Source organism: Pithys albifrons, chromosome Z, assembly GCF_047495875.1.
Source record: "Pithys albifrons albifrons isolate INPA30051 chromosome Z, PitAlb_v1, whole genome shotgun sequence".
In the NCBI taxonomy this organism is placed as follows: Eukaryota; Metazoa; Chordata; class Aves; order Passeriformes; family Thamnophilidae; genus Pithys; species Pithys albifrons.
In genome coordinates, this window is record NC_092497.1 from 65,091,382 (window position 1) to 65,105,275 (window position 13,894).

Below are 13,894 nucleotides of genomic sequence, written 5' to 3' on the forward strand. Positions count from 1 at the left end.
GTTGTCCTTTTCTACCTGTTTTTTTCACAGTTCCCAAGGTGAGAAATAAAAACGATACTCCAGATTCTGTGTCCATTAGTTGTTTGTGCCTCAAACAATATCCTTAGTGCTACAGTCTCCTGTAATAGCCGTGGCAGTGCTTTTTCTGTGCACTGCTCTGTATTCCTTTGCCATATGAATAGTTCCTTAATTATCCTTATTTGCTGTACAAGTGAGATAATCTTTACATCATGATTTCTGCATATATATGTAGTTATTCTGTACTCAGTCTGGTGATATGTTATTGCATGGAATAGGAATATTCAAATAGATTATGAAATAAAATAACCTGCATTCTTCCCTCCAAGTACTGTTTACATTTCAAATAACAATTAACAGAACTAGTAAGACATCCTAGGCACAAGTTGTCACTGCTGTTAATATACCTTCTGAAAAGGACATCAGCACATGGTTAAAGTATGCTTGCTAAGATTCTTTTTGAGCTCAAAGATCAGTAAATTACATTTGTAAGTTGATTTTTCTTGATCTTTCTTCCTTTTAAAACTATTTTTCCCTACAAAGTCATGCTTCTCTGTGGTTAAATATTGTCCTGGTCTTTTTGTGTTCCTATGCAAGGCCATCTGGCCAGTCTTTGATAAACTGACTCAAGAAACATAAAAATATAAATGTATCACAAATGTATAATAAAGAGGTAGCAGTGAATTATGAATTAATGTTGTTATAAACAGCCAAGTTTTACAGTCACAATGCTCATTTTCCCCTGCTTACTAAATTGTGTGTGTCCAGATATAACTGTAAACCTTTTAAACAATTAAAAGGTACTTCACCAGAAGTTTGATATAATACTCTTGCCAGAAGTTAGGTTGACCTCAGTATAGTACCTGTCTCAATACTTTCCTTGCCTTCATTAACAAAACTTTCCTCTGCTCTTGGCAATGACATATACAGGCAGAGAAGGCTGAACAACCCAGACTTCATAAAAGCTTTAGTCAAAATGAAAAAAAAAAAGTAAACCTGCTACTGAAGGCAAAACCACCAGGAGTCATCCTTACTTGCCTGATGTGCCTTTGAGCAACCTGGAGTAACAGCTCTGAGCAACCCCCCAGAGCTTTTAGTTTTAAAGCCAAAATGTTACAAAGCCAAAAAGTGAAGCTATTTAAGTGAATATGGAAATAAATTGTGATATACTCTGATAAGCCAAAGAAGTCTAGTTCATTCACAAACATCAGGGAATCAGGAAAGCTCCATTATCTTTTCTCTAGAAAAATCCAGGGAAACTGGATTTTTGCAAAGGAGCGGAAGCAAATACCTTGGTCTGCTACAGATATTTTTCAGAAGTACAACTGGCAATTAAGTATTTAGAAATATCTTGAATAAGGAAATATTTCCTGCATAGAAATAAAAAACAATAGCTAGTTGTTTCTACAAAAATAACAACTTTCTTGTAAGACTGGTTTTTATTGTTTTGTTTTTGTGGCTATTTTTTGCAGGTGTTGCTGCTTTGGATTCCAACATTTCTGGGAAGATTGGTTTGCGAGCAGTCATATATTATTTCTGCACTACAGTAATTGCTGTAATATTAGGTACTCTGTGATTCTCTAACTTTTAAAACCATCAGCATTGCCTAATTAAAATGTAGAGCATGGTGACATTACTAATTTCCCGAGACAGAATGGGAAGAGGAGACAAGGAATCATACCAGGCAACTTAACCTGTGGCCTGATACAGAGAGAAGATAGTCCCACTGTTCATGGGTGGGCTGTATTCATTGAAGCCACAGTCAATGTCACCATATGTTTCAGCTCAGGAAAGATTAGGAGGTGTCTGCTGAGATAAACAATGACCAGCAGTGGGAAGGCTGAATGAACATCAAAGGCCAAACTTAACTACAAAGTGAATTTCCTTAATAGCAAAATGCTGGATTTTTCCTGATTCTCACATGCGAGACTACATAACGTGTCACACCTGAAAGAATGACATAAAATACTGTTTGCTTTGTCATCTCATTTCCTTCCTTTAAAATGTTTGCCCCCACTGTCACTGCCAGGCTCCCCTCCTACGCCTCTGAACTCCATATCTCCTCTTAAAGGAATTTCATTCCCTACAAGCAATCTTGAAATGTTCTGTATTTGCGTAAAGAAACATCTTCATCTGGCCTTCTTAAATAAGAAATGAAATAAAACTGCCTGTCTCATATGTCTGGTAAATATCTGTGAATACACAGGGAAGAAAATTAATAAAGACTACACATTAATATGTATCTAAGTTTGAAATGGTCCCACGTCTGAGTGAGGTGTTAAACTATACAGTCTCCAGAGGTCCCTGCTGTTTTAAGTTGTTCCATGATGTTATGACTTCACTTGTTTCATAGTGCAAAGCCACATAAATGCAATCCTCCTTTTATACGCAGCAGTCATTAGAAAGATTTTCCTGGCTGATTGAAGTGTCATCCAAATGCCTTTTCTCTCTTCACTGAGATTTAGTAGTTTCATTTGCTTTAGGTTTGTTTGGACTTGTTTGGCGGGGGGGGGGGAACGGGGGGGGGGGGGGGATACATAAATAAAAGAGAAAAAATAATGTGCCTTTGGAAAGGCCTAGTATTTCATATAATATTAAAAATGCCTAACATGAAGCCACTATAGTAAATGAAAAATCTGTCATTGATTTCAGTATTTACAAGGTCAAGTCTAGTGTTTCTTAACCCACATTTTTTTATTTCTGTCGTTTTCTGAAGCCCTTCTCTTACGTAACTTTATTGCTAACTAACTTTATCAAAACATCCTGTGACTTTGGTGTTACAGGACAATGCACTCGTGTGCATCTCTGAAAGCTGGTAATAAGAAGAGCTACATAAGGTAAAAGGTAAATAGCAATTTAAATAGCAAAATTAAATAGCAAAATACTCACTTTGCAAAAGTTGCAGAATACTCATCTGAAGCCTAGCTGAAGTAATTTGCCCTCTTAGTGAGCAGCAGTGATTCAGTACGCTACATACAAAACCAAAGCTAACGTGCCAAAGTCCAGTGTTAAGCCTTCAAGTAGCTCCAGTACTGGGGGAACCCACACGTTTAAGGACACCACCATACCTGCATGAGCACCCAGGGAAAGTGTGTGGTGAGTTGAGCTCACAAGGAATTTGGCTACACAGGATACACTGAAGAATGCACCAATGCCTCTGCTTGCACTTTGCTTTTTCTTCTGCAGGAATTGTCTTAGTTGTGACCATTAAACCTGGAGTGACTCAAAGAGCAAGTGAGATCGACAGAGTGGGCAGTACTCCAGAAGTCAGTACTGTTGATGCCATGCTTGATCTACTCCGGTGAGGTTTTCATTTTTAGTTCCTATATCCCTTTTGCACAAGTCCAAATACACACAAATAAAGCTGGGATACGTAATACAATAAAATGCTTTCTAATGTTTTTTGCATGAAAAAGGGGAGAATAACTTTTATTGCAACAGGTTAGACATTTTTAAATACCTTGAAATCTGTTGATTTCAAAAATTGCTCTTTACAATGACAACAGCTCCTTCATAGACATTGATATGCAAGATTTATCTGTTATGAAGAAAAAAATCTATAAAGGATTGAGTGGTTCCTGAATTGCTGACTAGCAGCTTCTGTGTCATCCAGAATAGATAACCACCTGAAATTGCAGTGCTGTGTTCCTCTCCTCAAGGCAGGATGCAGAGTAACAGATGCAGTATGTAAAGGTATCTGAGTGTTCCACAGTCAACAAATTTGCTGCATCACCAGTACCTAATGCAACCTTATAATAAGTCTTTCCCCATCGGCATCCTGAAAAATTATAGATATCTTAAGGGGGTTAAAAGAAGGAAAGCCGTAGAAAAGCCTGCAGAAGATGTGTGCAGGTTTTCAGAGCTAATGTGTTTAAGGAATTAGAAGAAAAATTCACAAAAAAGGGCTGCATTTCCACTGGTGGCTAGGAAGGTCCAGTATGTCTGTGGATTATTTTTTCCTCCAGCTGCGATGAATCTCTATTCTGTGTCACTATTCCTGCCCACCATTTCCTTTTTGTAGAATTTTTACTTAATCTGTCATGTAAGAATCAGCTGCCACATATCTAAAATTGGATTTCTCAGCATTTTTTTTGTTTTAGAAAATATGAATGGCATTTGCAGATGCAACTCGAGATAGGCAGTTCTTTGACATTTGTTATGTATATATACACATATATATGCATATATATGTATATATAAACATATATATATACATATATATACACATATATATATGCTTTGAAAAAGTCACTATCCTATATAATACCAAATATTTGCTGTCATTTGGGACATCTCTGCCCCAACTCTTTGACAATAATTCAATTTCTCTGAGGTTTATATGTGAAATAGTTGACAATCCTCAACTTCAAAGCCCCATGTCCAATAAGCCACAGCTCTTTCCTGCCTCCGTCCCCTCCTGCCTGTGAGTGACCAGGATGAGAGCTCCATGGATAGCTCATCTCATTCCTCATGGTCACTTGCCCAGGAATCAGTGAGAGCAACTGTGCAATCAGCTTCATTATAAAATCTAATGCAGTCAGTTTGTTATCAGTAACTTCCACATGAACATTTCCACATGTATTCACAGGGCTGATGTAGTTCTATGCACAAAAAGACTTCCTATAGCAAAAAGTGGTGTGAATTGTAATTAGTAGTAGTTTGTGGTTTGCTGTTGTTTATAGCTCAACTTCTTCCAAACAAATTTAAGGCTCTAGTTAGGAGTTAGAGATCTGAAATTCTGTTTTAAAGCAATTAGACTTAATTTTTCTACATATTTACATTCACCAGATTTAAGATTCAAATTCAGACAGTCTTATAAAGATAAAGGAAAACCCCAGGCTTGTACAAACTGCTCTTGCTTTTGAATAGATTTTACTTTAAAAACTTGAAAACTAAGAGGAAGAGTTTGTGAACAGTCTGTGAGGAAGATAAAAACTTCTGCTTCAGTGTATAAAATGACTTTTTCTGCACTGAAGTGAATATTCACTAAATACCTAATTAATGCAATTTTTTTTCCTCCTAATCATTTGAATCTGGTATTATCTGTTGGAAAGGAGGCACACAACTGAGTTGCACTAAATTTCCTAATTTTTCAGTGTGTAAAAATGGCTCTGGACTCTGAAATAATATGTGGGAATTATCCATTAGCCAGGATTAGTTTCTGAATTCTATAAGAATTTTTTTTTTCTTTTCTGCCTATTTTTGACAAATCCTATAAAAATGGTGTGTTCTACTGCTTATACAAGTGAAGGAGGTAATGTAGCAGGGTAAAAATGCACTAGGTTTATTAGCTTGCCAATAGAAATATCAAATATTGAAAAATAAGCCCAAAAATTCAATGGTAGGAAAACAGTCATTGGGGCTCTTAAATGCTTAATTTCTTTGAACTCTATATCTGATGATGCTAAATATACTGCTTTCTGCTAAAAGAAAGACAAAGTGATCTGGTTTTTAAGCAGCAAATTTTGTCATTTTGTTTATAGAAACAACTTTTTCTGAGAATGTTAAAATGCTGTAATGCTTCTATGTTTTCTAACAGGAATATGTTCCCAGAGAACCTTGTTCAGGCCTGTTTTCAACAGGTAAGTTTGAACATTCCTCTTTACTTCTGTAGTTTGCATTGTTAACCACAAATTATTCTTTTGTGTCCCAAAAAAATCTATGTCAGGCAAGACTAGATCTGAGAATTCCAGGAATATCCTAATCTCCTATAAAAAAGTAAGGTTTTAAGTCATCTTGGTTTAATTTCCATTATGATAAACACTCTGTTACCAGCTATTAAGTCCTTAGTATTCTGTTGCAAAAAGGTACTGTTAGGAGCTGGATGCAGAAACCAAACACTGTATAAGACAAGATTTTTCCTTTTGGGACAAGAAGAGTCAGAAGAACATCTTATGAAGATCTATTTCCTTGTTCCTGAGGTCCCTCAGTGTCTGATGAAGTCTGTATAATTTAGCCTTTACCCTGATGTGTCTCATATCTAATGTCCATTGCAATACTAAATAATCCACCTTAAGGAAAAGGCAGAGTCTATTTGAGACATCTTTCAGGAAAGGTGAGAGTTGCAAGATGAAAGAGGAAGCTGCTACGTTAGATTTCCTTCAGACTCAGTCATCTTTATCTGTAAATATACTGACTGTTTTTAATGTGATACTTTCTGCTTTCCTTTTGTCTTCCTCAGCAGCTGCCTAACAGTTTATCTGATGTTTGAATGTAAGGTAGTTAGCCTTTCCCAGGAAGTGATGTCAGATGTGCTGCTGTGCACAACTCAGTGTATTTCCCCTGTATAAAATTTCTCCATGTAGTTTTTCTCATGTATTAATTACAGTCACCCAACACTAAGAGGACAGACAGGAGTTCTTTTAGGGACCCTTGGCAGAATGATGGTGTCACTAAATCATAGTTACTATTAAAGTTTTATTTTCTAAACATGATTATTTTTTATTATTAGTATAGCACAGAATTTATAGTCAGAATAGCACAGGATTTCTGTGAGCAAAATCAGTGTAGTACAATTTTATTATAGCATCACTTAACTTACATTTTCTATTCACCTGGACCCTCTGCAGATTTGGTCAAATTTTAATACTTGGTTTGCTGTATCAACATAACAACCATAATCTGGACTTGAAAAACATATAAAATAATACAGGTTGATGACTCAGTCCTCAGAGGAATCAGACAATGGTGGAGGCATCCCTGACCACCAGTCTCACTGTCCAGCAGCAGCTCTGGTCCAGGTTACCCCTTATGACTTGTACCTGCTCCATTCTATGGACATTGCTCTTGGTACTCTTCACCTTGGATCATCACTACCACTTGTCTGGCTGGTTGCCTGAAACCTTTAAGGCCAATAGAGAGGAGTAGTCAGCCTAGTTCCCAGGAGTCCGGAACTCAGTAGGGAGAGGAGGAATAAGTCGGTATGATTCATCTACTTGGTGCACAAGACCTTGAGGACCTGATAATGAGAGGAAAAGGAATGATTATGTGACCCATTTGGTCACAAAGAATGGCTGTTTGCCTTACATCATGGCATTAGTTAAGCTGATCACATTATCACAGGGCTGGTTGTATGAGGTGCATCTGCTCTACCAGAAGGAGTGGCTGTCAGCAATTCTCTCCAGACTCTTTATCCCAGCAAAAACTCTCCTAGCCATTGTCAGGAGCTTTATCTCATTCCCTACAAGACTGCAGCAGGTCCATGCAGAGTTCATAACATATCTTTGTATCACTTGTTTGATCTACAGCTTCTGAGGTACAGAACCCTAATGGCTCACGTGAATTGGGAAATAATGTCTTTGTCTATGTTTGCTGTCTTCCTTTTTCTCTTATTTTTGCTGGGCAAAGGCTATGCCTTTGTCTATCCTTCAGTTGCCTCATGGTTCTAAATATGTTCTTCTGTTTTTTTAAAAAAATTTTCCAGTATAAAACCAAACGTGAAAAAATTGAAGCTACAACTGCTGTGGATAAAAACAGTTCCACGTTTCCTGGTCAACCCATTACAACTGCTACGACAGAAGCGGCTTCAGAGGTGCAACCTTTATCGTTGTATTCCTTCATAATAGATGAAGCAGAGAGAAAGAACACAGACTAAATTTGGTTTAGTTCCTGTGGTTAGTGATGAAGAAAAGGAAGGAAATGGCATATACAGCATTTTAGCAAGAGCATAAAAGTTAGTAAGTAAATGTTAGAGATCATTGTGAGGATCTTCTAGTAAGTTTAAGAATATCAGAGAGGTCCATGGGTAATTAAGCAGTCCAAAAATAATAGATGAAGATTGATTAAATTTATGTGCTTAAGAATTGTCAGTCTGCTGAGAAATTAAAACAGTCACTGTGGAAAGACTACATGTATATCAGCACAAGATGTTTGAGCAGCAGTGACATAATTGTAAGCACAAAAGAAGAAAAGGGGTCAAAAATAATAATTTTTTTAATGGAAATCAAAACAATATAAGGCATTTGTTAATTAATAGTTTGTTACTCAGAAAAAAGAACGTACAGAGACAAAAGAGAAGAAGAGGTTTAACAAGCCTCTCATTAGAGGTGTGGAAGGCTTGTGGGTGTTGACAACTTATAAAGCCTAGACTTAGACTGGAGGAGAGCAAAAAAAGAATTCAACAGAATGTGAACACAGAACTACAAATAGTACCAAATCAATGTCCATTTTATTATAGTCCTTCCAAATTTCATCTCCTTCCAAAATTTATGAAGAGACATTAATTAAATCCTGAAGCAGGATATGGTGAAGAATTGCACCCTTTCCATCATATGTTGGTACTGCACAAACACAGAGGAATGCAGGCATACCTATTTAGTACAATGTTTATGTTACGTACATCTGGTCTAAATTATGCCGTTTCACTGATGTCCCAGTCGTTACTTAATGGTCAGTTTATCTTAAATCCAGACACAGACCCTCAAGTTGCTCAGAAATATCCACAAAGATTCTACATCTGTGGTTTGTTCTTCACAGTGAGGAGTAAATCAAGTATAGGGGAGTAGATCTTGAAGGTGTGACTGTGCATACCTAGACCTTGCCATCATTCATGGTAGAAGTCTCTAGAAAGGACAACATAAATTAAGGGATGCATTACTTCCTGCGAGGATTGACCAAATCCTGGATGCTTGCACAGTTTTAAAATACAAAGTTTTCAAGTTCAGTTTAACATCATTCCTGAACTTGCCCACATGGTACTTTCAAAAAGGGAATAGAGTGACTGGGGAAGAGCTCCATGTCTTTTCAAAGAAAAATCTAAATGTGTTTTCATTTTTGAACTCTTTAAAGTAAATTCAGTTTTCAGATAGTAATTTTCTTCTCTTGATTCTAATCTATAGAACAAAACCCAAGAATACAAAATTGTGGGCATGTATTCCAATGGCATCAACGCACTGGGATTGATTGTCTTTTGTCTTGTTTTTGGAATTGTTATTGGGAAAATGGGAGAGAAAGGACAAGTTCTTTTGGATTTCTTCAATGCACTGAATGAAGCTACAATGAGAATAGTTCAGATAATTATGTGGTAAGTCCAAGGTTATACTGGCATTTTCCAATAACTTAGTTAAGCGGATTTTGTCATTGAAGAGGCAGGATCAGACTTAGACTTCATGTCTCCTTTTTTATAGTGCTTCACAGCAAGCAACTTTCAAAGAACAGTTGGTAAAATGTTTCCTTTCTATAGAATTTGATTCTTTTGAGGAAACTGGAGATGGGACTTCCACTTACTATATGCTAAAGAGTGTTATTGCTGTACAAGAAACCTGAGGGTTTTAGACATTCTTGCTAGAGTTTTGTATAAAACCAGTACAACTGCTCTAGTGATTTGAGGACTGTAGAAGCATTACTACCCAAACACCCTTCTCAGTTTTGAACATTATTCCCTGACAGCCATTACATTCACAGGATAGCTGTTATTGGATCTAAGTTCCTTTAGAAATATGAATTAGTTAATATACAAGCCACAGCACAGGGCAAAATCCAAAAAGGTATGCAAAATACAATTTAGCATCATTTACCTCTTGCTAATAGGTTTTGTGAGGCAACATTTTCATAATATTCTCAGACAGTAAACAACAATTTGAAAATGTAGCAACTCATCTGGTAATGTATGGTTGACCTTCACAGCTATTCACACAGCTTTTGTCCATGCAGATCACAATTACAGGATCAGGCCTAAAAGCACACACAGTCCCTTCCAGAGGTTGGTCTTACATGTGGAGTGCCTTGAGCCATTTGCTACAATATTTTACTCATTTGTGTGAAAGACTACATGTTTCACACAAACAGGAGCTTGTCAGATCTTCCCCTCGCATGGATTTTTCTTACACAACACATTGAGAAGCCTGTAAGACAGTGTGTAGGGTTTATCTTGCCTCCTTAAAGAAAAGTATCTTAATTTCTGCAGCTGGTCCTGTGCTAGGCTGCTAGTTCCACCCCCAGCTGAGTTAAAGCCCCATGAAGTAGGCTGTCTCACTCTGCAGAAAATTGCCAAGGACACCTGAGAGTTAGCACATGCCGTACAGGATCTTACTCATAAACTGACTGTCCATTTCCTTGCATGTGCATGAAGCTGTGGCTACAGGGTCCCTGTTTCTACAGATGTGGGAGCTGTTGTTTGAAATAAGCTAGAGTTTGTATGGAAGGGAGTATGCTGTAAGTGTGAGGAATTAGTTCTTCCTTCAAGTTCAGGGCTTAGAGGAACAAAGTGTACCTGCTTTCAACAGGGATAAGGTACAATTTTCTTTGTGAAATGGCATGCATACATTTTGTAAAGTTATAATTTCTGTTTTAAAATGGATGCATTTTATACATTCACAAATTTATAAATTAATTTGTACTGCTCAAAGCTCTGAAGTACTAACTTGTTTCTGTGACAATCTGCTCTCTGTTACCAAAAGGAGCGCAGAGGAGCTGGTGCTCACATAGTTCCTGATTTGTGCCTTGAATTTTCTGTAGGCAGTAGCCCATGCAGCTATTCATGGATGTAAGACATGGCCTTGTGTAAGTTTACTGGCAGATGGGGACCCCTCCATCAAGCAACATACTGGTGACTGTACTATCTCATCAAGCTAAATCACTCAGTTCTGTGCAGGTGACACAGATACAGCCCCCAGTGCTGGAGGGCAGCTCCTGTAAATACAGGAGACCTTTCCCATCTCTGTGTGATTGCAAAATAAACAGATAAAGGGCTCAGCCTTGCAAACTTCCACCTCCAAGGAAGCTTATGTCTATACATAAACATTTGCTGCAATAGGGTATTTATCCACACCCCATCCCAGCTTCTGTGTATTCTGTGACCCCAAGTTAAACAGTACTTGTTAAACTATACATAGAGTTACATTTACTCTGATTTTCTAATCCTTTTTCATCACCTCTGTTGTAGTCTTGCTACAAGTGAATAAAGTCAGTTGCATAATAATATATAAGAAAAAAAACCCCTGCAGTTGTGTAATAGAATATCGAAACATATTTTCCATCTGTTTTGAGAAGTTATACGGGGAGAGAAATTATTTCATAGTGACCATGAAGTATTTCTAAGAATGCTTTTTTGATTGCTTTATTTTTGCTTTCTAGGTATATGCCAATTGGTATTGTGTTTTTAATTGCTGGGAAGATAGTAGAAGTTGAAGACTGGGAAATCTTTCGTAAACTGGGTCTTTATATGGCTACAGTAATAAGTGGGTATGTTGTTTCTTAAGGGTGAAATTGTATGTGTTCAGTTTTTAGAGCTCAGTTGATTACCAGTAAGTTATCCACAATACCCACTCTTCTATGTCAGAGGCAAACATTCTTATCAGTGAAAATTATGTGAGGATGTGTGAGGATGGATTGAATGCATGTTTAACTGCATGCATGTTTGGATTTTTGAAGGGTCACTGCCTTGCATTCTTAGAACAAACTTTAATGCTTTTCTTGTATTCTTTGTTTCATCTTCTCAGCTTGGTGCTGAAACAGATAGTATTGTATTTTGGAGAGTAGTAATGCCTCTGTTAGAAGAAGCTGGAAAAGAGTGAGGTTATGAATTACAGCTTATTGGGTGTTGCTAACCTATCAAAAATACACGGGTATCTGGATGATGCTTGGAACTTCCGTGGGATTTGTGGCCCAGGGTGTAGTAGCTTTCCCTGCTGAATACAAATGCATAATAAATGCAGTGCACCATAAATGATTCTAAAGAGGAGACTTATCCCTCCCCAGTACAGAGCAGGCAACTGACATGAAAGGAAGCCCTGGGGATTGCACTGTTGGCTAATGACTCCTTCAAGCCAAAGTTAGATGGTGAAGCTGCAAAAGGAGTTGCAATCCAAATAATGTAGCCAAGCATTATTTTCGTGGCTATGTAGAACAGTCTGAGTGGAGGAGGTTACACCTTCAAAACATGGAGCCATTAAGCAGTAGAGCCTTAGAATAACTTAACTCCAAATAATACTAGATCATTATATATCTCTGAAGAGTATCCTACGAAGGACCCTTGTGATAGCTAAATGGATATTACAGTCCAAGGAAGTTATATGCATTTAAATTTGTTTCTGGTTCAGTGAAGCATAACCTTCTAAGCTGTCTTGGTTCATTGCTTTAGCATCCACTCCTGTAATTTCTTCAGTATGCTAACAATTTATACATATTTTGTCTAGATGCTAGACCCAAAGTTGTTCAAGAGCTTCTTAACCCACACATATCAATGTTACTCTTCAAACGTTATTCACATGCTTTATGACAACCAAGCAAAGAGAAGGGTAATATAATAGTCTTAGATGCAAAATTCTTGATAAATAGTCAAGAAGGAGCTGTTTTTTGTGTGTTCTTGCATTAATCTGTGCTAGATAAACACATTTTTTCAAAGCTGTTCTTTTGTTTTATGCATAAGCCTATGTTTGGACTAGCTGTTGGAAAATCAGAGATAAAATTACTAAATTACTTTCTAAATTAAAATTACAGCTCCACAAATAGCACTGAATCATGACTTTTTCAAAATATTACTGAGATGAGTGCAAGTTACATTCATCTAATACATTATGCAGTTTTTCATAAGTTTTTGTTTGAATTTGGAAAGCAAGTCAGATTTTTAAAGGTTGGTTAAAGTTGATGTTTACCTAGAGACTGTACATCAAGAGTCTAGTATTTTCTGTACAAATTATAAATGAGACTCAGGCAACAAGTTAGAAGTCACTGACAGAATGAGTGTATCACTTCTGCAGATTTTCTATGTTAGTAACTCCAGTTTACTCAGCGGAGGAATATGTTGGAACTGTCTTTTGACTTCAGTGTTACATCAGATAATAAGTTTTACTGTTTTAAATGTGATAGCAAGTTTCATGATTGCTTACCTCTTTATGGCTACTATCTGTCCTATGCCAAGGCATGTTTTCCCTAGGATGCCTGTGAAGACACAATGCCTTCTCCAAAGTACTTCAATTGCAAAGTAAACAAGCACCACATAGTCTCCTGTTTATCTGGTAACCCATGAACTTGACAGACACAGCCATTTTAAGAAGGTTCCCAGGTGCCATCCAAAAAATCCTATGTAGTGAAGGTGCCCACCTTTACATCCTTGGGGAGAAAAAGTGTTCCACGTTGCACATGACACCATTTTCCCTCATGGGTACTCATGGAGATCTCTGCAGCATTTCTATTTCCTGCAGAATGGCCTTGTGTGCGTGCTGTTTCAGGTGTTGTGGAGAAGGGTTAACAACAGCACATTCTCTACAAAACTGACCACCAGGGAGAGCATGTTGTAATCAGATCACAGCAGCAGATATGACAATGTACACACAAGGTATAGGCTGCAGGGAAAAAGTGCTTGTTCTATTTTTTCCAGCCTGCAAGTATACCCTTTTTCTCACCTCTCAGCAAACAAGACTGCTGTTCCCACCACCTCTTTTGTTTTCCTTCTTACTTGTTTGACCTTTTCCATTTGCAGTGTGTTCTTTCATCAGCATCTTCTGTAACTGCTTATCATTTTCCCTTAAACGTGATCCTGAGAACTACAGGTTGTTTTAAATTATTCTCTGTCAAGAAAATTGGTGTGTCTTATTCTCCTCTTTCTTTCCTTTAGCCTCCCTCTCCAGCTCATGTTTAATCTCACCTTCGAACCTTATTATTCATGACTTTTCACATTCTTAGCCCTACCAGCTGTCACCTACCACTGTCTTCAGTACATCTCAGTTGTATGTCTCACTCATATCCATGAGGGAACAGACTTCCCCCAGTGCCTTTAGGTCAAGTTGCCAATAAATATCTTAAGCCTCTTAAGTTCAATGGTTGCAGTGTCAGGATGAGGGCATGTTAGCAGTTAACAGCAGGGGAAAGTCAAAGGAGGAAGCATAATATAAATGCCAGAGGAAACTCAGCCTGAAGTGGAAACAAAAAAAAAAAA

At 37.5% G+C, this 13,894-nt stretch overlaps 1 protein-coding gene across 1 annotated transcript in view; it reads left to right on the forward strand.

Moving 5' to 3' along the window:
• Positions 1-13,894, forward strand: part of SLC1A1 (solute carrier family 1 member 1) — a 57,401-nt gene that overhangs the window by 34,967 nt on the left and 8,540 nt on the right. The window contains exons 3-8 of the mRNA XM_071580630.1: positions 1,491-1,583; positions 3,205-3,319; positions 5,558-5,600; positions 7,442-7,549; positions 8,856-9,040; positions 11,092-11,199. Coding sequence (XP_071436731.1) covers positions 1,491-1,583; positions 3,205-3,319; positions 5,558-5,600; positions 7,442-7,549; positions 8,856-9,040; positions 11,092-11,199 — 652 coding nt within the window. The remainder of the gene's footprint in view (positions 1-1,490; positions 1,584-3,204; positions 3,320-5,557; positions 5,601-7,441; positions 7,550-8,855; positions 9,041-11,091; positions 11,200-13,894) is intronic.